Source organism: Brassica napus, assembly GCF_020379485.1.
Source record: "Brassica napus cultivar Da-Ae chromosome C1 unlocalized genomic scaffold, Da-Ae chrC01_Random_13, whole genome shotgun sequence".
NCBI classification, from domain to species: Eukaryota; Viridiplantae; Streptophyta; class Magnoliopsida; order Brassicales; family Brassicaceae; genus Brassica; species Brassica napus.
In genome coordinates, this window is record NW_026014131.1 from 11,371 (window position 1) to 37,721 (window position 26,351).

Sequence of the window (26,351 nt, forward strand, 5' to 3'; positions counted from 1 at the left end):
CTTTGTTGTCTCCGTTTTTTCTAGAGAATAGGGATTTTATAGTGGTTAGTCAACCAATTTAGGGAGTATTATGAAGTTTTACTAAATTAATTGAAAAAAAATTTAAACGACGCCCATGTACCATGAATTAGAGTTTAATATACATTAATACAAATGCATAATGTGTTTAGTAATTTTAAAACAACAGTAATGATCATATGCTTCAGTATATAGAGCATTTACCGAAAAATTCAATATTTTCGTAGGGGTTAACCCATAGATTTTGAGAAAAAAATTAAAAAAAATGAAAATTCAATTTTAATGCATAGTTGCCCCTTCACTAATATGATGAAGGTCAAAGAGGTTGGAACCTTTGTTTCTCCTTTTTTTCTAGAGAATAGGATGTTGTTTTATAGTGGTTAGCATAGTACAATTTAGTGAGTTTTTATATTGTGAAGTTTAATAAATTAAATTAAAAAATTTAAACGACGCCCATATACCATGAATTAGAGTTTAATATACATTAATACAAATGCATAATGTGTTTAGTAATTTTAAAACAACAGTAATGATCATATGCTTCAGTATATAGAGCATTTACCGAAAAATTCAATATTTTCGTAGGGGTTAACCCATAGATTTTGAGAAAAAAATTAAAAAAAATGAAAATTCAATTTTAATGCATAGTTGCATCCTTCACTAACATATGATGAAGGTCAAAGAGGTTTGAAACCTTTGTTGTCTCCGTTTTTCCTAGAGAATAGCGATTTTATAGTGGTTAGTCAACCAATTTAGGGAGTATTATGAAGTTTTACTAAATAATTGACGAAAAATTTAAACGACGCCATGTACCATGAAATTGAGTTTAATATACCTTAATAATAATTCAGAATGTGTTTAGAAATTTTAAAACAACACTAAAGATCATATGCTTCAGCGTATAGAGCATTTACCAAAAAATTCAATATTTCGTATGGGTTAATCCATAGATTTTGAGAAAAAATTAAAAAAATGAAAATTATATTTTAATGCATAGTTGCATCCTTCACTAACATATGATGAAGGTCAAAGAGGTTTGAAACCTTTGTTGTCTCCGTTTTTCTAGAGAATAGCGATTTTATAATGGTTAGTCAACCAATTTAAGGAGTATTATGAAGTTTTACTAAATTAATTGACGAAAAATTTAAACGACGTCCATGTACCATGGGTACATGAAATAGAGTTTAATATACATTAATACAAATGCAGAATGTGTTTAGAAATTTTAAAACAACACTAAAGATCATATGCTTCAGTATATAGAGCATTTACCGAAAAATTAAATATTTTCGTAGGGGTTAACCAATAGATTTTGAAAAAAATTCAAAAAATGAATATTATATTTTAATGCATAGTTGCATCCCTCACAAATATATGATGAAGGTCAAAGAGGTTTGGAACCTTTGTTGTCACCGTTTTTCTAGAGAATAATTATTTTATAGTGGTTAGTCAACCAATTTAGCGAGTATTATGAAGTTTTACTAAATTAATTGACAAAAAAATTAAACGACGCACATGTACCATGAAATAGAGTTTAATATACATTAATACAAATGCATAATGTGTTTAGTAATTTTAAAACAACACTAATGATCATTTGCTTCAGTATATTGAGCATTTACTGAAAAATTCAATATTTTCGTAGGGGTTGTTAACCAATAGATTTTGAGAAAAATTCAAAAAAATGAAAATTCTATTTTAATGCATAGTTGCATCCTTCACTAACATATGATGAAAGTCAAAGAGGTTTGGAACCTTTGTTGTCTCCGTTTTTCTAGAGAATAGGATTTTATAGTGGTTAGTCAACCAATTTAGGGAGTATTATGAAGTTTTACTAAATTAATTGACAAAAAATTTAAATGACGCCCATGTTCCATGAAATATAGTTTAATATACATTAATACAAATGCATAATGTGTTTAGTAATTTTAAAACAACCCTAAAGATCATATGCTTCAGTATATAGAGCATTTACTGAAAAATTCAATATTTTCGTAAGGGTTAACCAATAGATTTTGAGAAAAATTCAAAAAAATGAAAATTCTATTTTAATGCATAGTTGCATCCTTCACTAACATATGATGAAGGTCAAAGATGTTTGGAACCTTTGTTGTCTCCGTTTTTTCTAGAGAATAGCAATTTTATAGTGGTTAGTCAACCAATTTATGGAGTATTATAAAATTTTACTAAATTAATTGACAAAAAATTTAAACGACGCACATGTACCATGAAATAGAGTTTAATATATATTAATACAAATGCAGAATGTGTTTAGAAATTTTAAAACAACACTAAAGATCATATTCTTCAGTCTATAGAGCATTTACCGAAAAATTCAATATTTTCGTAGGCACCCATAGATTTTGATAAAAAGTTTTAAAAAATTAAAATTCTATTTTAATGCATAATTGCATCCTTCACTAACATATGATGAAGGTCAAAGAGGTTTGGAACCTTTGTTGTCTACGTTTTACTAGAGAATAGCAATTTTATAGTGGTTAGTCAATCAATTTAGAGATTATTATGAAGTTTTACTAAATTAATTGACTAAAAATTAAAACGATACCCATGTACCATGAAAGGGAGTTTAATATACGTTACTGCAAATGTAGAATGTGTTTAGAAATTTTAAAACAACAGTAAAGATCATAGGCTTCAGTAAATAGAGCATTTACCGAAAAATTAAATATTTCATAGGGGTTAAAAAATAGATTTTGAGAAAAATTTTAAAAAATGAAAATTCAATTTTAATGCATAGTTGCATACCTCACTAACATATGATGAAGGTCAAAAAGGTTTTGAACCTTTGTTGTTACCGTTTTTCTAGAAAATAGCGATTTTATAGTGGTTAGTCAACCAATTTAAGGAGTATTATGAAGATTTACTAAATTAGTTGACAAAAAATTTAAACGACGCCCATGTACCATGAAATAGAGTTTAATATACATTATTACAAATGCAGAATGTGTTTAGTAATTTTAAAACAACACTAAAGATCATATGCTTCAGTATATAGAGCATTTACCGAAAAATTCAATATTTTCATAGGGGTTAACCCATAGATTTTGAGAAAAAATTAAAAAAATGAGAATTCTATTTTAATGCATAGTTGCATCCTTCACTAACATATGATGAAGGTCAAAGAGGTTTGAAACCTTTGTTGTCTCCGTTTTTCTAGAGAATAGCGATTTTTAAGTGGTTAGTCAACCAATTTAGGGAGTATTATGAAGATTTACTAAATTTATTGACAAAAAATTTAAACGACGCCCATGTACCAAGAAATAGAGTTTAATATACCTTAATAAAAATGCAGAATGTGTTAAGAAATTTTAAAACAACACTAAAGATCATATGCTTCAGTATATGAGCATTTACCGAAAAATTCAATATTTTCGTAGGGGTTAACCCTAGATTTTGAGAAAAAATTAAAAAAATGAAAATTCTATTTTAATGCATAGTTGCATCCTTCACTAACATATGATGAAGGTCAAAGAGGTTTGAAACCTTTGTTGTCTCCGTTTTTCTAGAGAATAGCGATTTTATAGTGTTTAGTCAACCAATTTAGGGAGTATTATGAAGTTTTACTAAATTAATTGACAAAAAAATTAAACGACGCCCATGTACCATAAAATATAGTTTAATATACATTAATACAAACTCAAAATGTGGTTAGAAATTTTAAAACAACACTAAAGATCATATGCATCAGTATACAAAGCATTTACCGAAAAAATCAATATTTTCGTAGGTTAACCCATATATTTTGAGAAAAAAAAAAAAAATTAAAAATTTTATTTTAATGCATAGTTGCATCCTTCACGAACATATGATGAAGGTCAAAGAGGTTTGGAACCTTTGTTGTCTCCGTTTTTCTAGAGAATAGTGATTTTATAGTGGTTAGTCAACCAATTTAGGGAGTATTATGAAGTTTTACTAAATTAATTGACAAAAAAATTAAACGACGCCCATGTACCATGAAATAGAGTTTAATAACATTAATACGAATGTAAAATGTGGTTAGAAATTTTAAAACAACACTAAATCATATGCTCAGTATATAGAGCATTTACCGAAAATTCAATATTTTCGTAGGGCTAACCCATATATTTTGAGAAAAATTTAGAAAATTAAAAATTATATTTTAATGCATAGTTGCATCCTTCACGAACATATGATGAAGGTCAAAGAGGTTTGGAACCTTTGTTGTCTCCGTTTTTCTAGAGAATAGTGATTTTATAGTGGTTAGTCAACCAATTTAGGGAGTATTATGAAGTTTTACTAAATTAATTGACAAAAAAATTAAACGACGCCCATGTACCATGAAATAGAGTTTAATAACATTAATACGAATGTAAAATGTGGTTAGAAATTTTAAAACAACACTAAAGATCATATGCATCAGTATATAAAGCATTAACCGAAAAATTCAATATTTTCGTAGGGGTTAACCCATAGATTTTGAGAAAAAATTAAAAAAATAAAAATACTATTTTAATGCATAGTTGCATCCTTCACTAACATATGATGAAGGTCAAAGAGGTTTGAAACCTTTGTTGTCTCCGTTTTTAGAGAATAGCGATTTTATAGTGGTTAGTCCAACCAATTTAGGGAGTATTATGAAGTTTTACTAAATTAATTGACGAAAATTTTAAAAGACGCCCATGTACCATGAAATAGAGTTTAATATACATTAATACAAATGCAAATGTGTTTAGAATTTTAAAACAACACTAAAGATCATATGCTTCAGTATATTGAGCATTTACCAAAAATTCAATATGTTCGTAGGGGTTAACCATAGATTTAGAAAAAATTTAAAAAATGAAAATTCTATTTTAATGCATAGTTGCATCCTTCACGAACATATGATGAAGGTCAAAGAGGTTTGGAACCTTTGTTGTCTCCGTTTTTCTAGAGAATAGTGATTTTATAGGTTAGTCAACCAATTTAGGGAGTATTATGAAGTTTTACTAAATTAATTGACGAAAATTTTAAAAGACGCCCATGTACCATGAAATAGAGTTTAATATACATTAATACAAATGCAAAACGTGTTTAGAAATTTTAAAACAACACTAAAGATCATATGCTTCAGTATATTGAGCATTTACCAAAAATTCAATATGTTCGTTGGGGTTAATCCATAGATTTTGAAAAAATTTAAAAAATGAAAATTCTATTTTAATGCATAGTTGCATCCTTCACGAACATATGATGAATGTCAAAGAGGTTTGGAACCTTGGTTGTCTCCGTTTTTCTAGAGAATAGTGATTTTATAGTGGTTAGTCAACCAATTTAGGGAGTATTATGAAGTTTTACTAAATTAATTGACAAAAAAAATAAACGACGCCCATGTACCATGAAATAGAGTTTAATATACATTAATACGATTGCAAAATGTGTTTAGAAATTTTAAAACAACACTAAAGATCATATGCTTCAGTATATAAAGTATTTACCGAAAAATTCAATATTTTCGTAGGGTTAACCCATAGATTTTGAAAAAAATTTAAAAATTAAAAATTATATTTTAATGCATAGTTGCATCCTTCACGAACATATGATGAAGGTCAAAGAGGTTTGGAACCTTTGTTGTCTCTGTTTTTCTAGAGAATAGTGATTTTATAGTGGTTAGTCAACCTAATTAGGGAGTATTATGAAATTTTACTAAATTAATTGACAAAAAATTTAAACGACGCCCATGTACCATGAAATAGAGTTTAATATACATTAATACAAATGCAGAATGTGTTTAGTAATTTTAAAACAACACTAAAGATCATATGCTTCAGTATATAGAGCATTTACCGAAAAATTCAATATTTTCGTAGGGGTTAACCCATAGATTTTGAGAAAAAAATTAAAAAAATGAAAATTCTATTTTAATGCATAGTTGCATCCTTCACTAACATATGATGAAGGTCAAAGAGGTTTGGAACCTTTGTTATCTCCGTTTTTCTAGAGAATAAGTGATTTTATAGTGGTTAGTCAACCAATTTAGGGAGTATTATGAAGTTTTACTAAATTAATTGACGGAAAATTTAAAAGATGCCCATGTACCATAAAATAGAGTTTAATATACATTAATACAAATGCAAAATGTGTTTAGAAATTTTAAAACAACACTAAAGATCATATGCTTCAGTATATAAAGTATTTATCGAAAATTCAATATTTTCGTAGGGGTTAACCCATAGATTTTGAGAAAATTTTAAAAAATTAAAAATTATATTTTAATGCATAGTTGCATCCTTCACGAACATATGATGAAGGTCAAAGAGGTTTGGAACCTTTGTTGTCTCCGTTTTTCTAGAGAATAGCGATTTTATAGTGGTTAGTCAACCAATTTCGGGAGTATTATGAGGTTTTACTAAATTAATTGACAAAAAATTTAAACGACGCCCATGTACCATGAAATAGAGTTTAATATACATTATTACAAATGCAGAATGTGTTTAGTAATTTTAAAACAACACTAAAGATCATATGCTTCAGTATATAGAGCATTTACCGAAAAATTCAATATTTTCGTAGGGGTTAACCCATAGATTTTGAGAAAAAATTAAAAAAATGAGAATTCTATTTTAATGCATAGTTGCATCCTTCACTAACATATGATGAAGGTCAAAGAGGTTTGAAACCTTTGTTGTCTCCGTTTTTCTAGAGAATAGCGATTTTTAAGTGGTTAGTCAACCAATTTAGGGAGTATTATGAAGATTTACTAAATTATTGACAAAAATTTAAACGACGCCCATGTACCAAGAAATAGAGTTTAATATACCTTAATAAAAATGCAGAATGTGTTAAGAAATTTTAAAACAACACTAAAGATCATATGCTTCAGTATATTGAGCATTTACCGAAAAATTCAATATTTTCGTAGGGGTTAACCCTTAGATTTTGAGAAAAAAATTAAAAAAATGAAAATTCTATTTTAATGCATAGTTGCATCCTTCACTAACATATGATGAAGGTCAAAGAGGTTTGAAACCTTTGTTGTCTCCGTTTTTCTAGAGAATAGCGATTTTATAGTGTTTAGTCAACCAATTTAGGGAGTATTATGAAGTTTTACTAAATTAATTGACAAAAAAATTAAACGACGCCCATGTACCATAAAATAGAGTTTAATATACATTAATACAAACTCAAAATGTGGTTAGAAATTTTAAAACAACACTAAAGATCATATGCATCAGTATACAAAGCATTTACCGAAAAAATCAATATTTTCGTAGGGTTAACCCATATATTTTGAGAAAAATTTAAAGAATTAAAAATTTTATTTTAATGCATAGTTGCATCCTTCACGAACATATGATGAAGGTCAAAGAGGTTTGGAACCTTTGTTGTCTCCGTTTTTCTAGAGAATAGTGATTTTATAGTGGTTAGTCAACCAATTTAGGGAGTATTATGAAGTTTTACTAAATTAATTGACAAAAAAATTAAACGACGCCCATGTACCATGAAATAGAGTTTAATAAACATTAATACGAATGTAAAATGTGGTTAGAAATTTTAAAACAACACTAAAGATCATATGCATCAGTATATAAAGCATTTACCGAAAAATTCAATATTTTCGTAGGGGTAACCCATATATTTTGAGAAAAATTTAGAAAATTAAAAATTATATTTTAATGCATAGTTGCATCCTTCACGAACATATGATGAAGGTCAAAGAGGTTTGGAACCTTTGTTGTCTCCGTTTTTCTAGAGAATAGTGATTTTATAGTGGTTAGTCAACCAATTTAGGGAGTATTATGAAGTTTTACTAAATTAATTGACAAAAAAATTAAACGACGCCCATGTACCATGAAATAGAGTTTAATAAACATTAATACGAATGTAAAATGTGGTTAGAAATTTTAAAACAACACTAAAGATCATATGCATCAGTATATAAAGCATTAACCGAAAAATTCAATATTTTCGTAGGGGTTAACCCATAGATTTTGAGAAAAAATTAAAAAAATAAAAATACTATTTTAATGCATAGTTGCATCCTTCACTAACATATGATGAAGGTCAAAGAGGTTTGAAACCTTTGTTGTCTCCGTGTTTATAGAGAATAGCGATTTTATAGTGGTTAACCAACCAATTTAGGGAGTATTATGAAGTTTTACTAAATTAATTGACGAAAATTTTAAAAGACGCCCATGTACCATGAAATAGAGTTTAATATACATTAATACAAATGCAAAACGTGTTTAGAAATTTTAAAACAACACTAAAGATCATATGCTTCAGTATATTGAGCATTTACCAAAAATTCAATATGTTCGTTGGGGTTAATCCATAGATTTTGAAAAAAATTTAAAAAAATGAAAATTCTATTTTAATGCATAGTTGCATCCTTCACGAACATATGATGAAGGTCAAAGAGGTTTGGAACCTTTGTTGTCTCCGTTTTTCTAGAGAATAGTGATTTTATAGTGGTTAGTCAACCAATTTAGGGAGTATTATGAAATTTTACTAAATTAATTGACGAAAATTTTAAAAGACGCCCATGTACCATGAAATAGAGTTTAATATACATTAATACAAATGCAAAACGTGTTTAGAAATTTTAAAACAACACTAAAGATCATATGCTTCAGTATATTGAGCATTTACCAAAAATTCAATATGTTCGTTGGGGTTAATCCATAGATTTTGAAAAAAATTTAAAAAAATGAAAATTCTATTTTAATGCATAGTTGCATCCTTCACGAACATATGATGAAGGTCAAAGAGGTTTGGAACCTTGGTTGTCTCCGTTTTTCTAGAGAATAGTGATTTTATAGTGGTTAGTCAACCAATTTAGGGAGTATTATGAAATTTTACTAAAATTAATTGACAAAAAATTAAACGACGCCCATGTACCATGAAATAGAGTTTAATATACATTAATACAAATGCAGAATGTGTTTAGTAATTTTAAAACAACACTAAAGATCATATGCTTCAGTATATAGAGCATTTACCGAAAAATTCAATATTTTCGTAGGGGTTAACCCATAGATTTTGAGAAAAAAATTAAAAAAATGAAAATTCTATTTTAATGCATAGTTGCATCCTTCACTAACATATGATGAAGGTCAAAGAGTTTGGAACCTTTGTTGTCTCCGTTTTTCTAGAGAATAGTGATTTTATAGTGGTTAGTCAACCAATTTAGGGAGTATTATGAAGTTTTACTAAATTAATTGACGGAAAATTAAAAGATGCCCATGTACCATAAAATAGAGTTTAATATACATTAATACAAATGCAAAATGTGTTTAGAAATTTTAAAATAAAACAACACTAAAGATCATATGCTTCAGTATATAAAGTATTTATCGAAAATTAATATTTTCGTAGTGGTTAACCCATAGATTTTGAGAAAATTAAAAAATTAAAAATTATTTTTAATGCATAGTTGCATCCTTCACGAACATATGATGAAGGTCAAAGAGGTTTGGAACCTTTGTTGTCTCCGTTTTTCTAGAGAATAGCGATTTTATAGTGGTTAGTCAACCAATTTGGAGTATTATGAGGTTTTACTAAATTAATTGACAAAAATTTTAAACGACGCCCATGTACCATGAAATAGAGTTTAATATACATTATTACAATTCAGAAATGTGTTTAGTAATTTTAAAACAACACTAAAGATCATATGCTTCAGTATATAGAGCATTTACCGAAAAATTCAATATTTTCGTAGGGGTTAACCCATAGATTTTGAGAAAAAATTAAAAAAATGAAAATTCTATTTTAATGCATAGTTGCATCCTTCACTAACATATGATGAAGGTCAAAGAGGTTTGAAACCTTTGTTGTCTCCGTTTTTCTAGAGAATAGCGATTTTTAAGTGGTTAGTCAACCAATTTAGGGAGTATTATGAAGATTTACTAAATTTATTGACAAAAAATTTAAACGACGCCCATGTACCATGAAATAGAGTTTAATATACCTTAATAAAAATGCATAATGTGTTTAGAAATTTTAAAACAACACTAAAGATCATATGCTTCAGTATATAGAGCATTTACCGAAAAATTCAATATTTTCGTAGGGGTTAACCCTTAGATTTTGAGAAAAAAATTTAAAAAATGAAAATTCTATTTTAATGCATAGTTGCATCCTTCACTAACATATGATGAAGGTCAAAGAAGTTTGAAACCTTTGTTGTCTCCATTTTTCTAGAGAATAGTGATTTTATAGTGGTTAGTCAACCAATTTAGATAGTATTATGAAGATTTTACTAAATTAATTGACAAAAAAATTAAGCGACGCCCATGTACCATGAAATAGAGTTAATATACATTAATAAAATGCAGAATGTGTTAGAAATTTTAAAACAACACTAAAGATCATATGCTTCAGTATATTGAGCATTTCCCGAAAAATTCAATATTTTCGTAGGGGTTAACCCTTAGATTTTGAGAAAAAATTAAAAAAATGAAAATTCTATTTTAATGCATAGTTGCATCTCATTCACTAACATATGATGAAGGTCAAAGAGGTTTGAAACCTTTGTTGTCTCCTTTTTCTAGAGAATAGCGATTTTATAGTGGTTAGTCAACCAATTTAGGGAGTATTATGAAGATTTACTAAATTAATTGACAAAAATTTAAACGACGCCCCATGTACCAAGAAATAGAGTTTAATATACATTAATAAAATGCAGAATGTGTTTAGAAATTTTAAAACAACACTAAAGATCATATGCTTCAGTATATTGAGCATTTACCGAAAAATTCAATATGTTCGTAGGGGTTAAATCCATATTTTTTGAAAAAAAATTAAAAAATGAAAATTCTATTTTAATGCATAGTTGCATCCTTTACTAACATATGATGAATGTCAAAGAGGTTTGGAACCTTTGTTGTCTCCGTTTTTCTAGAGAATAGTGATTTTATAGTGGTTAGTCAACCAATTTAGGGAGTATTATGAAGTTATACAAAATTAATTGACAAAAAAAATTAAACGACGACCATGTACCATGAAATAGAGTTTAATATACATTAATACAAATGCAGAATGTGTTTAGAAATTTTAAAACAACACTAAAGATCATGCTGCTTCAGTATATTGAGCATTTACCAAAAAATTCAATATGTTCGTAGGGGTTATCCATAGATTTTGAGAAAAATTAAAAAAAAATAAAAATTCTATTTTAATGCATAGTTGCATCCTTCACTAACATATGATGAAGGTCAAAGAGGTTTGGAACCTTTGTTGTCTCCGTTTTTCTAGAGAATAGCATTTTATAGTGGTTAGTCAACCAATTTAGGAGTATTATGAAGTTTTACTAAATAATTGACAAAAAATTTAAAAGACGCCCATGTACCATGAAATAGAGTTTAATATACATTAATACAAATGCAGAATGTGTTTAGTAATTTAAAACAACACTAAAGATCATATGCTTCAGTATATAGAGCATTTACCGAAAAATTCAATATTTTCGTAGGGGTTGTTAACCCATAGATTTTGAGAAAAAATTCAAAAAAATGAAAATTCTATTTTAATGCATAGTTGCATCCTTCACTAACATATGATGAAGGTCAAAGAGGTTTGGAACCTTTGTTGTCTCCGTTTTTCTAGAGAATAGCGATTTTATAGTGGTTAGTCAACCAATTTAGGGAGTATTATGAAGTTTTACTAAATTAATTGACAAAAAATTTAAACGACGCACATGTACCATGAAATAGAGTTTAATATACCTTAATAAAAATGCAGAATATGTTTAGAAATTTTAAAAACAACATTAAAGATCATATGCTTCAGTCTATAGAGCATTTACCGAAAAATTCAATATTTTCGTAGGGGTTAACCCATAGATTTTGAAAAAAATTCAAAAAAAATGAAAATTCTACTTTAATGCATAGTTGCATCCCTCACTAACATATGATGAAGGTCAAAGAGGTTTGGAACCTTTGTTGTCTTCATTTTTCTAGAGAATAGCGATTTTATAGTGGTTAGTTAACCAATTTAGGGAGTATTATGAAGTTTTACTAAATTAATTGACAAACAAATTTAAACGACGCACATGTACCATGAAATAGAGTTTAATATACATTAATAAAAATGCAGAATGTGTTTAGAAATTTTAAAACAACACTAAAGATCATATGCTTCAGTATATAGAGCATTTACCGAAAATTCAATATTTTCGTAGGAGACCTATAGATTTTGATAAAAAAATTTAAAAAAATGAAAATTCTATTTAATGCATAGTTGCATCCTTCACTAACATGTGATGAAGGTCAAAGAGGTTTGGAACCTTTGTTGTCTCCGTTTTTTTAGAGAATAAAGATTTTATAGTAGTTAGTCAACCAATTTAAGGAGTATTATGAAGTTTTACTAAATTAATTGACGCCCATGTACCATGAAATAGAGTTTAATATACATTAATACAAATGCAGAATGTGTTTAGTAATTTTAAAACAACACTAAAGATCATATGCTTCAGTATATAGAGCATTTACCGAAAAATTCAATATTTTCGTAGGGGTTAACCAATAGATTTTGAGAAAAATTCAAAAAATGAAATTCTATTAAATGCATAGTTGCATCCTTCACTAACATATGATGAAGGTCAAAGAGGTTTGGAACCTTTGTTGTCTCCTTTTTTTTCTACAGAATAGTGATTTTATAGTGGTTAGTCAACCAATTTAGGGAGTATTATGAAGTTTTACTAAATTAATTGATAGAAAATTATAAAGATTCCCATATACCATGAAATAGAGCTTAAAATACATTAATACAAAAGTAGAATGTGGTTAGAAATTTTAAAACAACACTATGGATTAAATGCTTTAGTATATAAAACATTTACCAAAAACAATATATTTTCGTAGAGGTTAACACATGGATTTTGAGAAAATTTCAAAAAATATGACAATATTGTTTTAATGCATAGTTGCATCCTGCACTAACATATGATGATGTTCAAAGAGGTATGGAGCCTTTGTTGTCTATATCTTTCAGAGAATATCGATTTTAAAATGGTTTGTCCACAATTTTGGGAGTTTATGAAGTTTTACTAAATTAATTAATAAAACAGTTGAACGATGTTCATTCACTTTGAAAAGAGTTTAGCACACATTAATACAAATTTATTATATGGTTAGAAATTTAAAAAAAACACTAAATATTATAGGCTTCAATATATAAAGTATTTACCAAAAACTCAATATTTTCGAAGGGGTTAACACATAGATTTTGAATAAATTCCAAAATACGACAATATTGTTTTAATGCATAGTTGCATCATTCACTAATATATGATGATGCTCAAAGAGGTTTGGAGCCTTTGTTGTCTCCGTTTTTCAAGAAAATATTGATTTTACAGTGGTTATTCCATCGATTTAAGGAGTATTAAGAAGTTTTACTAAATTAATTGATAAACAAAATTATAAAGATTCCCATATACCATGAAATAGAGCTTAAAATACATTAATACAAAAGTAGAATGTGGTTAGAAATTTTAGAACAACACTATGGATTATAGGTTTCAGTATATAAAACATTTACCAAAAACACAATATTTTCGTAGAGGTTAACACATGAATTTGAGAAAAAATTTCAAAAAATATGACAATATTGTTTTAATGCATACTTGCATCTTTCACTAACATATGATGATGTCAAAGAGGTATGGAGCCTTTGTTGTCTCTATATTTCAAGAGAATGGCGATTTTAAAATGGTTAGTCCACTAATTTTGCAAGTTTATGAAGATTTACTAAATTAATTTATAAAAACAGTTGAACAACGTTCATTGACCATGAAAAATAGTTTAGCACACATTAATACAAATGTATAATGTGGTTAGAAATATTAAAACAATACTAAATATTATAGGCTTCAATATATAAAGTATTTACCAAAACTCAATTTTTCGAATGGGTTAACACACATTGATTTTTTTTTAAAATCAAAAAATACGAGAATATTGTTGTAATGCATAGTTATATCCTGCACTAATATATGATGATGCTCAAAGAGGTTTGGAGCCTTTGTTATCACCGTTTTTCAGAAAATATTGATTTTATAGTGGTTATTCCATCGATTTAAGAAGTATTATGAAGTTTTACTAAATTAATTGATAAACAAATTATAATGATTCTCATATACCATGAAAAAAGCTTAAAATACATTACTACAAATGTAGAATGTGGTTGGAAATTTTAAAACAACACTAAAGATTAAAGGCTTCAGTATATAAAAAATTTACCAAAAACTCAATATTTTCGTAGAGGACACATGGATTTTGAGAAATTTTAAAAAATATGAAAATATTGTTTTAATGCATAGTTGCATCTTTCACTAACATATGATGATGTTCAAAGAGGTATGGAGCCTTTGTTCTCTCTATTTTTCAAGAGAATAGCGATTTTAAAATGGTTAGTCCACTAATTTTGCGAGTTTATGAAGTTTTATTAAATAATTAATAAAACCAGTTGAACGATGTTCATTCGTCATGAAAAAGAGTTTAGCACACATTAATACAAATGTATAATATGGTTAGAAATTTTAAAATAGCACTAAATATTAAAGGCTTCAGTATATACGTATTTACCAAAAACTCAATATTTTCTAAGGGGTTAACACATAGATTTTAAAAATTTAAAAAATACGACAATATTGTTTTAATGCATTGTTGTATCCTACACTAATATATGATCATGTTCAAAGAAGTTTGGAGCCTTTGTTGTCTCCGTTTTTCAAGAAAATAGTGATCTTACAGTGATTATTCAAACGATTTAGGGAATATTATAAAGTTTTACTAAATTTATTGATAAACAAATTATAATGATTACCATTTACCATGAAAAAGAGCTTAAAATAAATTATTACAAATGTATAATGTGGTTAGAATTTTTAAAACAACACTAAAGATTATAGGCTTCAGTATATAAAACATTTACCAAAAACTCAATATTTTCGTAGAGGTTAACACATAAAATTTGAGAAAATTTGAAAAAATATGACAATACTGTTTTAATGCATAGTTGCATCGTGCACTAACATATTATGATGTTCAAAGAGGTATGGAGCCTTTGTTGTTTTTATTTTTCAAGAGAATCGCGATTTTAAAATGGTTAGTCCACTAATTTTGGGAGTTTATGAAGTTTTACTAAATTAATTTATAAAAACAGTTGAATGATGTTCATTCACCATGAAAAAGAGTTTAGCACACATTAATACAAATGTATAATATGGTTAAAATTTAAAATAGCAGTAAATATTATAGGATTCAGTATATAAAATATTTACCAAAAACTCAATATTTTCATAGGGGGCTAACACATAGATTTTGAAAAAATTCAAAAATACGACAATATTGTTTTAATGCATTGTTGCATCATGCACTAATATATGATCATGTTCAAAGAGGTTTGGAGCCTTGTTGTTTCCGTTTTTTCAAAAAAATAGTGATCTTATAGTGATTATTCCATCGATTTAGGAAATATTATGAAGTTTTACTAAATTAATTGATAAAAAAATTATCACGATTCTCATATACCATGAAAAAGATCTTAAAATACATTACTACAAATGTAGAATGTGGTTAGAAATTATAAAACAAGACTAAAGATTATAGGCTTAAGTATATAAAAAATTTACCAAAAACTCAATATTTTCGTAGAGGTTAACACATGGATTTGAGAAAATTTCAAAAAATATGACAATATTTTTTTAATGCATAGCATTCTGCATTCTGCACTAACATCTGATGATGTTCAAAGAGGTATGGAGCCTTTGTTGTCTCTATTTTTCAAGAGAATAGCGATTTTAAAATGGTTAGTTTCTAATTTTAGGAGTTTATGGAGTTTTACTAAATTAATTTATAAAAACAGTTGAACGATGTTCATTTACCATGAAAATGAGTTTAGCACACATTAATTACAAATGTATAATATGATTTGAAATTTTAAAATATGTTCATGAAACTCAAATGCTGTGGGCAGTATCATGTATGTCATGATAGGAACTCATCCTGATCTAGCTTATCCAGTGGGTATTATCAGTCGCTATATGAGCAATCCTATCAAAGAGCACTGGAATGGAGTTCAGTGGGTCATGAGATACATCAAAGGCACTCTGACCACAAAGCTTTTGTTCAAGAAAAGTTCTGAGTTCAAGATCACTGGTTACTGTGATGCTGCTGATTTTGCTGCGGATCCTGATAGAAAAAGATCAATAACTGGTTTGGTGTTCACTCTTGGAGGAAATACCATAAGCTGGAAGTCAGGATTGCAGCAAGTTGTGGCGCCTTGTCCACAACAGAATCTGAGTATATGTCATTGACTGAAGCTGTGAAGGAAGCCGTATGGCGTAAATGTTTATTCAAGGAGTTTGGCTATGATCAGAAAAGTGTGGAGATTTTCTGTGATTCTCAAAGTGCAATAGCACTCTCCAAGAAAAATGTGCACCATAAACGGACAAAGCACATTGATGTCAAGTGTCACTACGGGAGATCATTGCAAGTGGTGACATTGATGTTGTGAAGATTTCAACAGAGAAGAACCCGGAGGATATTTTCACAAAGACTCTGGCAGTTAGCAAGTTTCAGATAGCCTTGAACTTGCTACATGTCAGACCTGAGTAGTAAAACTCAGGGGATCCGAGTCTTGGAATCCTGTAACTAGATTCAAAGTGGTTGTTTCTCTCTCTCTCAATGTGTGTGTGGAAGTATAGTTTTGTCATCAAGATTTCAGGTGGAGATTTGTGAAGATGAAAACTGTGATGACCAAGTTACTACAACAAAGATCAAAAGTGCTCAACGTTAACTTCAGCTCTAACTATGGGTGGTGTAAATCAAACTCAAGTTAGACATGCTTTTGGGACCACTTCTTGGGAAACGACTACACCGCCTCTTCATGATCGTACTGTTGTCCTTTGTGTCTCCAAGAGTTCAAAAGCACATTTGGAATGTTGTGGCAAGCGTGACTTGATGATGCAAGCAAGCGTTCAAGTTTGAAAGAAGCGTTTGCGTTAGGTCAAGCCTCAAGGTTCAAGACTTTTTATAAAATAGAAGGTCTTGTTGTATTGAGAGAATGTGAGAGAGAAACATAATACAGAGATAGTGAGAAGAGAGAAAACTTGTAAGGTCTAAGCTTTGTGTTGAGTTTTCTCTAGACTTAGGAATTGACAGAGTGAGTCTTAAGTGCTGGTGAAGGGCATTAAGGCGGGTCACTTGTAGCTTCTATTGTAAACACTATCTGAATCTAGTGGATTCCGAGTTAAAGACTCGGCCAGACGTAGCTACCCTCATTAACGGGAGTGAACTGGTTAAAGTCTTGTGTGTGCTCCCTCTTTTACTCTCTTTATCTCCTCTACTTCTCTCACAACTTCATTATCCTCTGTTCTCAGTCCTCTGTTCTTGTGTTTGTTGAGTATTCTCCTAAAGGAAAGTCGACGCTTTGAGGGTAAAGAAACTTAACAGGTTTGTCTTTTTTCTCAAACATCAACTTTCATTTACCAATTCGTAAATTTCAACCTTATAAAGATCTTAACCCTCTGTATAATGTTGAAATCTAGTATAATTTAGAAACACTTAGAAGAAAGATCTTACCTACCCAATCATAAACGACATTGTATTTTCAACGAATGCAAGAACAAATTCATCCCACGACTCAGGATGAACCGCCTCTTAGACAATCTAATTAAACCACAAAAACAAGAGTACAAAGCTACTTCTAACCACTCAGTCAAACCTACCTTAAGAATTCTAATCATATCCCCTAACGGTTGTAACCAAAGAATCAGAATGGAGTTCTTGTTTGTGTGATCGACTGTGAATATGAAACAAAAATAACAAGTTTGGAAAATGTGAAACATGAATAACTTTTATATTCTCTCGTCCAAGGAAACTTGTTCGTTTCTAACGGGTTGGTTTGTCCAAGGAAATGCACTAACTTTCCGAGCTGTCATTAGGAATTTACGGACTAGCTTGTTGATTCTGTATAAAGCCAATTTAATTAACAAAAAATAAACACTGTCCACCTGAAACAAGTAAGAACCCTCACACAGCTTCTTCAATACACTAGTTGCAGTCTCCACTTAAACGCTATCCAAAGCATCACTCTGTAACTCTTCTTTGTTCCTTGGAGGAACCAACCTTTCAGTTGCAAGTCTCTCCTCTAGAGCCCTTGCTCCTCTTTCTCTGCAACCACAAGATTTTTGAAACGTCAAAAGAAGGTGGAGTTTCTTTTTTGAGAATCAGAAACAGTTTTCTCAGGTTTTGGTTCGGTATAAACTAGGCAAAGTCTTTACATGTTGATACAAGTGATGACAAGGCAGTCCTATCTATTCTTAGATCATTCATTACCTTGATTTGCATCAACCAAAATCTAAGATCATGTTTCAACAAGGTCTAGCCAAAAGAGAAGCTGGGGATTTGCATCCAAACTACCATTGCAGTAGAGCAGGAAAGAGATAAAAACGTAAAACAAACGAATGTTACCTCCTCCTAGATGCTTCAGCAGAGTCAGAACCGGGTAATGGAGCACCGCTGGTAGTATAACCATGGTCCTCGCTGGTGGCATTTGATCGTCCACAAAGCATCCGGTGAAAGATTGAGGCTATAGGGTCAATTATCGGTCTGCATTTTATCAGGAAACACAAAAATTTACAAACAACTCGAAAGTATAGTTGCAAAAAGAAGAGGAATATTCGTTCACCTGAGAAGTTCAGGAAAGAAAGTAGAGAAGGCAAAGTCATCACTCGGATCACCTCTGAGCTTTGTCTCTGTTCTCCTCTGAAAGTATCTGAGGTATAACCAGCCCATATATGTACCGAATATCAAAGTGGGAAGGTACGCTGCTGAATTTAGTGTGAAGAAGCTTGAGGCTATTGACAAAACTAGCGTAATAGAGGGCAACCACTGCACCACATAAACCACAAGCAAGAATAGGATGTGAGCACTTGTTCGACTAGCCGCAGTTAAAGCAAAAAAGGAATATTACCTTTGCTTTGATCTTTACGAGCAACACCTCCTGGTCAGGTATTATCTGCTTAATCCCGACAAGAAGGCCTGCCAAGACACCATGAAAACCTGCAAAGGGCATATATCTACACAAGAGATAACAGACAACAGGTTACATAACTACAGACAAGGTAGACATCCATTTATATTCAAGCGAGAGGATTGAAACAAATAAGCATAAACTTAACATGTAAAGGGTGTTAGAGAGTACTCACAGGTAGATTTCGAGCCTTGTAATGTAGTACAAAGCAATGGCTGTGACGAAAACACAGAGATACGTAAGGAAGTTCACCACAAAGATGAACTTAAGAAACTCCTTGGAACCCCAGACAGGCTCCAGAAACTTCCCCATAAAGAGGAGAGAAACCGTGCTGATGACAACCTGCAACATTGCACAAACAGTCAACTCATGTATGCAAAACATTACAGATTCAAAAATGTGGATTGAAATAGAAACACATACCCCATGTACAGAGAGTTCAAAGTAGCCGCTAGTAATCAGGTTCCAGCCAAAAGGAATAGTCCTACAAATGAAGAAGAGTGTAAGGGCATGATTAAACCCCGGTCTCTTAGCCGGGGTTATTAACTTATGATTTGATTTTTTTTTAACACTTTTAGTCGAAGAGACGGCTCTTATATCTCTTATTTAAAACTAAGAAAAACTAAGAACCGTCTCTTAGCACCTCCACTTAAAAGACTGTGGTTAATCATGGTCTAACAAACTCAGTAACTGCCCAAAAGTAATTCTGATTACATACATCAAATTGGGAAACCTAAGCAATATAATCTCTAACTGATTTAAACATAATAGGAACCCTAATTTCCTCCAAAATCACGCAAATCAATCAGATGATCGATTCAGTGAAAAGGAGTACCTCGCCGGAATGAGAGCGAGGTAAGGGACGGTGGCGGGAACGAACTGAACTAGGAGGTGTCCCACCACAAGCACAAGAGCAAGTCCTTTGCAGAGCTTAGTGAAATTTGTGAACATACTCGTTATTCCCTGAATCGAACAATGTGAAAACAAAAGAGTTAGATTCGTAGATCAGATGAAAGCCAATCGATCGAATCTCGTTGATCTGATTATAGATATTTACGTACCGGAGAGCTCATTGTCGCCGGATGATCACCGAGAGTGTGACAAATCTGAGATCCTGACGATAGATCTCGTCGACGAGTCCGATTATTATCTGAGTAGTGAGTATATATAATAATTATACTATACGACGTCGTGTTATTAGATATATTATTATAAGTTTATAAGCAAAGCTAAAACCCACTGGGCTAAAACACGCGGTAATTACTTTCAACATCATATATGTGTGTGTGTATAAATCTATCTTGTAAACTTGTAATAAGAAATTTTGAAGTTATTATTCAGGCTAACTTATTGTGTATAATTATTTTTTTTTATTAATTTAGTTCTTGAATTATTATAATCGAATTCCAGGTTTTATATTGTTTACTTCATGAAGTGAGACTAAACCCCTTAAGGCTTTGTGCATAGAACTTGAGGCAGTCACTGACTCACTGCCTTTAGAGCATCTCTAACCCATTGTTATTTTCACTTCTATAATAGCATTTAGAGGTAAAATTGCTTGCTTAATCCACCCCTATTTTTTCCTCTATAATAGAGATCTCTATATTTTTCTCTATTTATAGAGGAAAAAATAGCATTCCTCTATTTTTTACTCTATAATTGGAGATTGCTATTATAGAGAAATACATTGGAGCATATCTCACCTCTATTATAGAATTCTTCTATTTTAGAGGTGAAAATAGCAAAATACATTAGAGATGGTCTTAGGCCTTCATTAGGGAATGGTCTGAACCCTTTTTGTCTCAACTCAATAAGATCAGTTATGCTCCTCTTTACACATTTGCGACTTGCAAGATGAGCCTCTAAAGGCCAGAGCAAACCAAAACAAGATTAATTTCATTATGGTTTTGATTAAAAATAATTTAAAATAAACATTGTGTCCATTTGAGAAAAAAAAAACACAGTGTCCATTATGATTTTGATTTGTAGAATTGTTTGTAGTATTTTTCATAGTTATAATAGCATAATTATTCTGCATTAAAAAAATATTATATCCATTTTGAGAAACATATACACTGGTTTCCATATCCATATTTGATGTTATTAGTCACCGGACAAAAAACCTTTTCTAAGAATCAGGTAATGGACCAATGGTGGTAAAAAACCAACATGCAATATAATGGTTCATGAAATTGATTCTTAATGACTGTATCAACATACAATTAATATAATGGTTTTTTACAAAGGTTTTGAGGTAGAAAGTAGCATAAACAAGAAAACAAAAGAGGGAGAAAAGGAGAATGTTGTTATCATTGAGTGAGAGGAACACATTCAAGTTGTATCTCAAGAACACCTCTCTCCACCTTTTGAAGCCTGAGTGATATGTCTTGTTTCACTTTCCCTTCTTCCTGTGAGATTATTCCATCGCTCACCAACGTGTTCTCTTTGCTCGCCACCCAGCTCCCCAGCTGCATCGGCTCTTTAATGCTCGATGTCTCGTAAGCTTTCGCTGCACTCACCAGTGGTTGTATGTCTATCTCTGCCTCCCCCATGAAATCATCTGTCGAGAACGTATCCTTGTCGTATACCAACTGAAAAAACACATGTTAAGAGTTTGGTATAGCTCGTGGTACTAGTTTTAACAACAATCAGTTAATAGTTTGGACCTTTAAGTTAATGAGTTTAAGAACAGAGCTCTCTGTTTCAGTAATTGTTATTATTCTTCAACCCACAAGTTAAAAAGAGATGTGCACTTACCACTTTGAGAGGAGGCATCTGCTCAGGTATAGAAAGCATCAGCGTCTCATTCCACACAGGATTCAAGTTGTTCTTTATTACCCTTGTTTTAACCGACTTCAACAACATAAAAACAAGACCAGACTTAGTTTACATGACTAGTTTAGTTTTAAGTCACAAGGGTAGAGAAATCTTTTTCAGAGAGCTTACTTGTTGGCCAAGAGTAAGGATAACATAAGGATCACTGGTCATCACATCTCGGACCGCTAAGTTAGTTCCTTTAACCACATTAACCTTAATCAATCCGACAAACTCAATCATACCTGCCTATAAAACACACACCCACAATAACTAACATTAGTAACACTGTATTACCTAAACTAAACATGTATGCATGTATGTAGGTGTAATGGTTGCTTACCAGAGAATTGCTCTTCTTGTGGCCTTTGTGATCAGATTCTCTTCTTCCCCAGCTATTCCTAAATGCATTACCAATACGGTTTTTCGTAGAACGGTGGTTTGCAGAACATAAAGACGGTGTCGAATCATTTATCTTGCTAGGCTGCTGATAAGGGCACAGAGCACAATCTTTTGGATCCATAAACTGGTGCAGCTCATACTTCTTTCTGCAGATTTCAAGACATAAACAGTGAGATAAACTATACATGCATGAGACTATAACAAACTGTTTATTATTATTGTCACCTGATGAAATCATTGCGTTCATCATTATTGGAATCAGGTTTGGGTTTCTTTAAATGGTCGATGTTGCAAGCTTCGAATCTCTGGTTCACCACAGTGTTTCCACCACCGTACTCTGCGAGCATATCAACTTGATCATCTGTCCAATCATCTAGCTTAACTGATAAGACCTGTGATTAAATAAAAAAATCGGTTAAAAGGCTCTAGACAAAAAGAAAACATAGAGATGAGAAAGAAAAGTACCTTTGTTATATGAACTCCAAGGCTTCTGTGTACACCAGAACACTTAATGCAGATAAACACACCGAGACTTAACGATCTAAAAAACATCAAAGGAAATGAGTCGATCCATGAATAGAAGAAAATGTAGAAATGCTACACATATAAATCGATCAACGTACACCCATTTAGGTTCAGGAGATCCACAGTCAGCACAATATTTATTCGCAGGTTGTTTCAGCAACTTCTCTAACCGATCTCGGGGATCTGAAAATGTCAAACATGACATGAAATGAGATTGTCTCTAAGTAACACCAGCATAATCATCATCTACATCATTAACTTAGAAAAGTTTTAGGTATTATTATTACCAGAAGAAGATGTCTGAAAATTTTTCAAGAGTCTCGTTTGATGTCTCTAAACATAACAGGTCATATAAGCAAGCATGCGACCCTAAAAACACAAAGACAGCATTTGAAACCGTTTTATCATAGGAAAACATTGTAAATATTAATGGGTTTGTGCTGGTTACCAGAAACTTCAAAGGGATTGTCATGTTCTTGGCCGAGAGACATTTCGAACTTAGAGCCGTGACAATGAGAAGATGTTCAGACAAAAAGTGGGGCATTCAAACAGGTTTTGTCCGAAAGATTTTCCACAAATCATGACATCCCCTGAAGAGCCATTGCATTGTCAAACAACGAGAATCTGAATTAAAAAAAAACGATTAAAAAAATAACTTGACTTCACCAATGAAAAGTTTATAAAGGATTCGTCGAGGATACCGTAAACAAGGGACAACTACGAAAATCCAAACTCAGCAAGGCCTTCCTTCAATGTTCAGTTTCTTGGAAGAACCTAAAAGCTCTATAGATCAGCTGAATTATTATTATTTATTTTGTGGAAGACCGAGGAGAACAGGTTATGTTTGAATAATAACACGAGGAGAAGAAAACCGAAACAAAGAAAACAAAAACAAAGTTTCGAAAGGATTTGGAGAAATGATGTCTGAGAAATTACATCATCCTCCAAACAAAGGAGATGGAGAAGCCTATGATTAGGTGTGTTTTATTGTCGGCCAGAGATGAGATGAGAGGAGATACACCAATGAGATTTATTTTCCAATTTTTTTTCTGAAATTTTGTAATTGACAATTTGACATGTCATATTATCACCCATTATTACGATATTATATTTACTACTACTTCTTGATTAGTTTGGCAAAACAACGTCACAAATGTCTTTATTTAGAACCACAATTTCAATGATAACACACCAAATTAAACGTTCTGATTATTGCATGTGCTAATAAAATCAATGATACCAAATTACATCAAATACATCAAAGTTTTGATTAGTTCGGATTTTCTCGCGTTAAATTTAATTGTGTTGAATATAAACCTAACTTACTGTACACGCATTTATTTGCTACCTTTTCTGGTCAAACAGAAGTTTTTCCGTTGATAATATGATTCCAAACCAAAACACATAAAAGTTTAAACAAACTCTATGACAAGATCTCTATCATTTACAACTTTTCAACATTGACAACACCAAAAAAAACAGAGCACAATATATACTTGTAACCCAACTCATAACATATAACGAATCCTAAGGACTTCCCGGTAATAGTTTAGCATATGATCATCAGGTCTTATACAATCCCACTTCCCATTATAGGTTACTTCAAACTGCATTCAACAAGAGCAAGCAGTTCCATTCATGGATCAATCAATCACTCAGCAAACCAAATACTTGCATCTACTTCTTTGGACTTGTCTCATTCATGTACTAATTGCTGTCAAACTGATTGAAAAAGGTATGCAACAAGCAAATGGCAAAACTTAACTAATTTGGTCTGAGATGCTCCTAAACATATATAGCTCAGCAAAGATATGGAGAGAGAGAGATAGAAGAGTGACGACAAACCTGTGCACCAGAAGTTTTGTTAAGAAGCATACATATGACCAGCACCCGCCACGGATCATGCCAATGATCTTCTTGAAGCAGATTACAGTTTTATCATATTTGGGGCGAATTTGCGATAAAGGCCAGTAAATTCGATTAGTTTAGATCTGAACCGTAATTTAATTCAGTTAAACCAAATGAACCGGGCTTGCAGGGCTGCGGTTTAAACTGGTTCTATACGAGGTCGATGACTGTTGGCCTTTATCTCCAAGGAAATAAAAAACTTTAAAAGCGGCGAGGACAAGCGTAAAATTATTTACCGACAGAAACACACAGCAAAGAAGTTGTCTGAAAAATTCTCAAAAACAAAAAAAAAAAAACTGTTGAAAGATGGCGAGAGAAAATAGTTGTTTGAGTAGAATCGCTGCCGTGGGCGGCGCACTTGGCGGCGTTGTAGGTAAACTTTTCTCCCCCTTTCATTTTCTTTTTCCACTCTGGAAAACCCTTATTTATTTGAAATCTTGTGTATATATATCTCAGGTGATGTTTTTGGAACTTACGAGGCGACTATATTCAAGGTAACATATTTTTCAAGCTTGTAATGAAATATTTTCTGATGAGAAACTGGAAAGAACATTGTTTGATTTTTCTTGTTGAAAACATACTTTCAAGCTCAGTCTTATATGCATTTATGTCACCACCACCATGTTAGAGAATGTTAAGCAATAGTTTGTGTCAAAAGCTTCAGTGATGATGGGTTTCACTTGTTGTGTTTATTTGTGAGCTGGAGAGAATGATAAAGTCTGGAGTCTTGGCATCTTTAAGTTAGATGTCTACGACACCTAGGAATGCTCTTTATAGTGTGAAAACATTCTCGATAGATAATCATTTGTTACTTTAATTTTCTGTAGGTCCCTGGGGCTGGGCTTATGAATCTAAGGTACTTAGGCCAACCAACTATGTGCAGCTCGGCGGAGGTATTCGGTCTATTCGTATTCCTAGTTGCTGGCCGTTATATACACTGCGGACAATAAGCGTCAAGTTTGTGCCTTGCAAAGTCTCATGGTGAAAGATTTCTGAAAAACATTTAGCTTTTTATTTAATTAGTATTTGGATGAATTGTCTCATGTGTTTCTGCCGCTATATGAACTTCTCATCTCTTGGATTTTGATGCTTGTTATTCATTTTGCCTACTATACTCTTGTTAATGGAAAGATCATGTTACAAAGATCTTAGTTGCAAAATAAAGCATAGAAAGTGGAGTTCAAAGAGCAGATTATTACTTGTCTTAAAGATAATCGTTGTTTTACAACCATATGTGCAACAAAAGAAGTTTTAAACAGTCAAAGTTGATTGATTATTGCACATATACTTAGGAACAAGATACTTAGTAACATCGCTTCCACCTTAATTTGCTAATCCTTAGTTCTGGCTGTATCCTAGAGATTGACTGTGTATAATTTCTTTATCATCTTCCCAAAGTCTGTTTCAGTCATTGGTGTGATCAAAAACTATGGGAGCATATGCCTTACGGTTGGTGTTATAAGATTGCCATAAATCTCTCCGACGCTGAAAGAATAAAACCTTGAAATTGACCTTTGAAACCAACCAAACCTAAAAGTGTGTACCTGAATTGCGTGATACATGTTTCCTCCACGAGCAGAGCCGGCTTTGGACCAAGTAACAAGCATGAATTTCCGGCCGACACATTTATTAATAATTTTTGGCCACAAATTTCAAAAATTGCTTTAAAAACGTACTGTGAA

The 26,351-nt window shown here is 31.3% G+C and overlaps 2 protein-coding genes across 2 annotated transcripts; both read right to left on the bottom strand.

Annotated features, from left to right (window-relative positions):
• Window positions 1-17,821: 17,821 nt before the first annotated feature.
• Window positions 17,822-20,218, bottom strand: LOC125594598 (rhomboid-like protein 19). Its single transcript, XM_048770739.1, has 8 exons — window positions 20,082-20,218; window positions 19,856-19,983; window positions 19,444-19,504; window positions 19,196-19,362; window positions 18,961-19,066; window positions 18,676-18,878; window positions 18,459-18,596; window positions 17,822-18,158 (listed from the first exon to the last, which is right to left on the bottom strand). Exons 1-8 carry the CDS (start codon window positions 20,091-20,093, stop codon window positions 18,056-18,058), a joined length of 918 nt encoding a protein of 305 aa, XP_048626696.1. The 5' UTR covers window positions 20,094-20,218; the 3' UTR covers window positions 17,822-18,055.
• A 972-nt stretch (window positions 20,219-21,190) lies between these two features.
• Window positions 21,191-23,740, bottom strand: LOC106427983 (probable ADP-ribosylation factor GTPase-activating protein AGD11). The gene is given in 11 exon segments (XM_013868711.3): window positions 21,191-21,611; window positions 21,778-21,873; window positions 21,967-22,083; window positions 22,178-22,382; window positions 22,462-22,628; window positions 22,702-22,777; window positions 22,860-22,944; window positions 23,049-23,077; window positions 23,079-23,130; window positions 23,210-23,385; window positions 23,463-23,740. Coding segments are annotated over 10 exon segments (1,152 nt in total). The 5' UTR covers window positions 23,253-23,385; window positions 23,463-23,740; the 3' UTR covers window positions 21,191-21,329.
• Window positions 23,741-26,351: the final 2,611 nt, after the last annotated feature.

Coding starts and splice junctions, on each gene's coding strand:
- LOC125594598 (XM_048770739.1), bottom strand. Junction 18,597..18,675: donor TTCTTTCCTGAACTTCTCAG/GTGAACGAATAT, acceptor GATAAAATGCAG/ACCGATAATTGACCCTATAG. Junction 18,159..18,458: donor GCTGAAGCATCTAGGAGGAG/GTAACATTCGTT, acceptor TTGTGGTTGCAG/AGAAAGAGGAGCAAGGGCTC.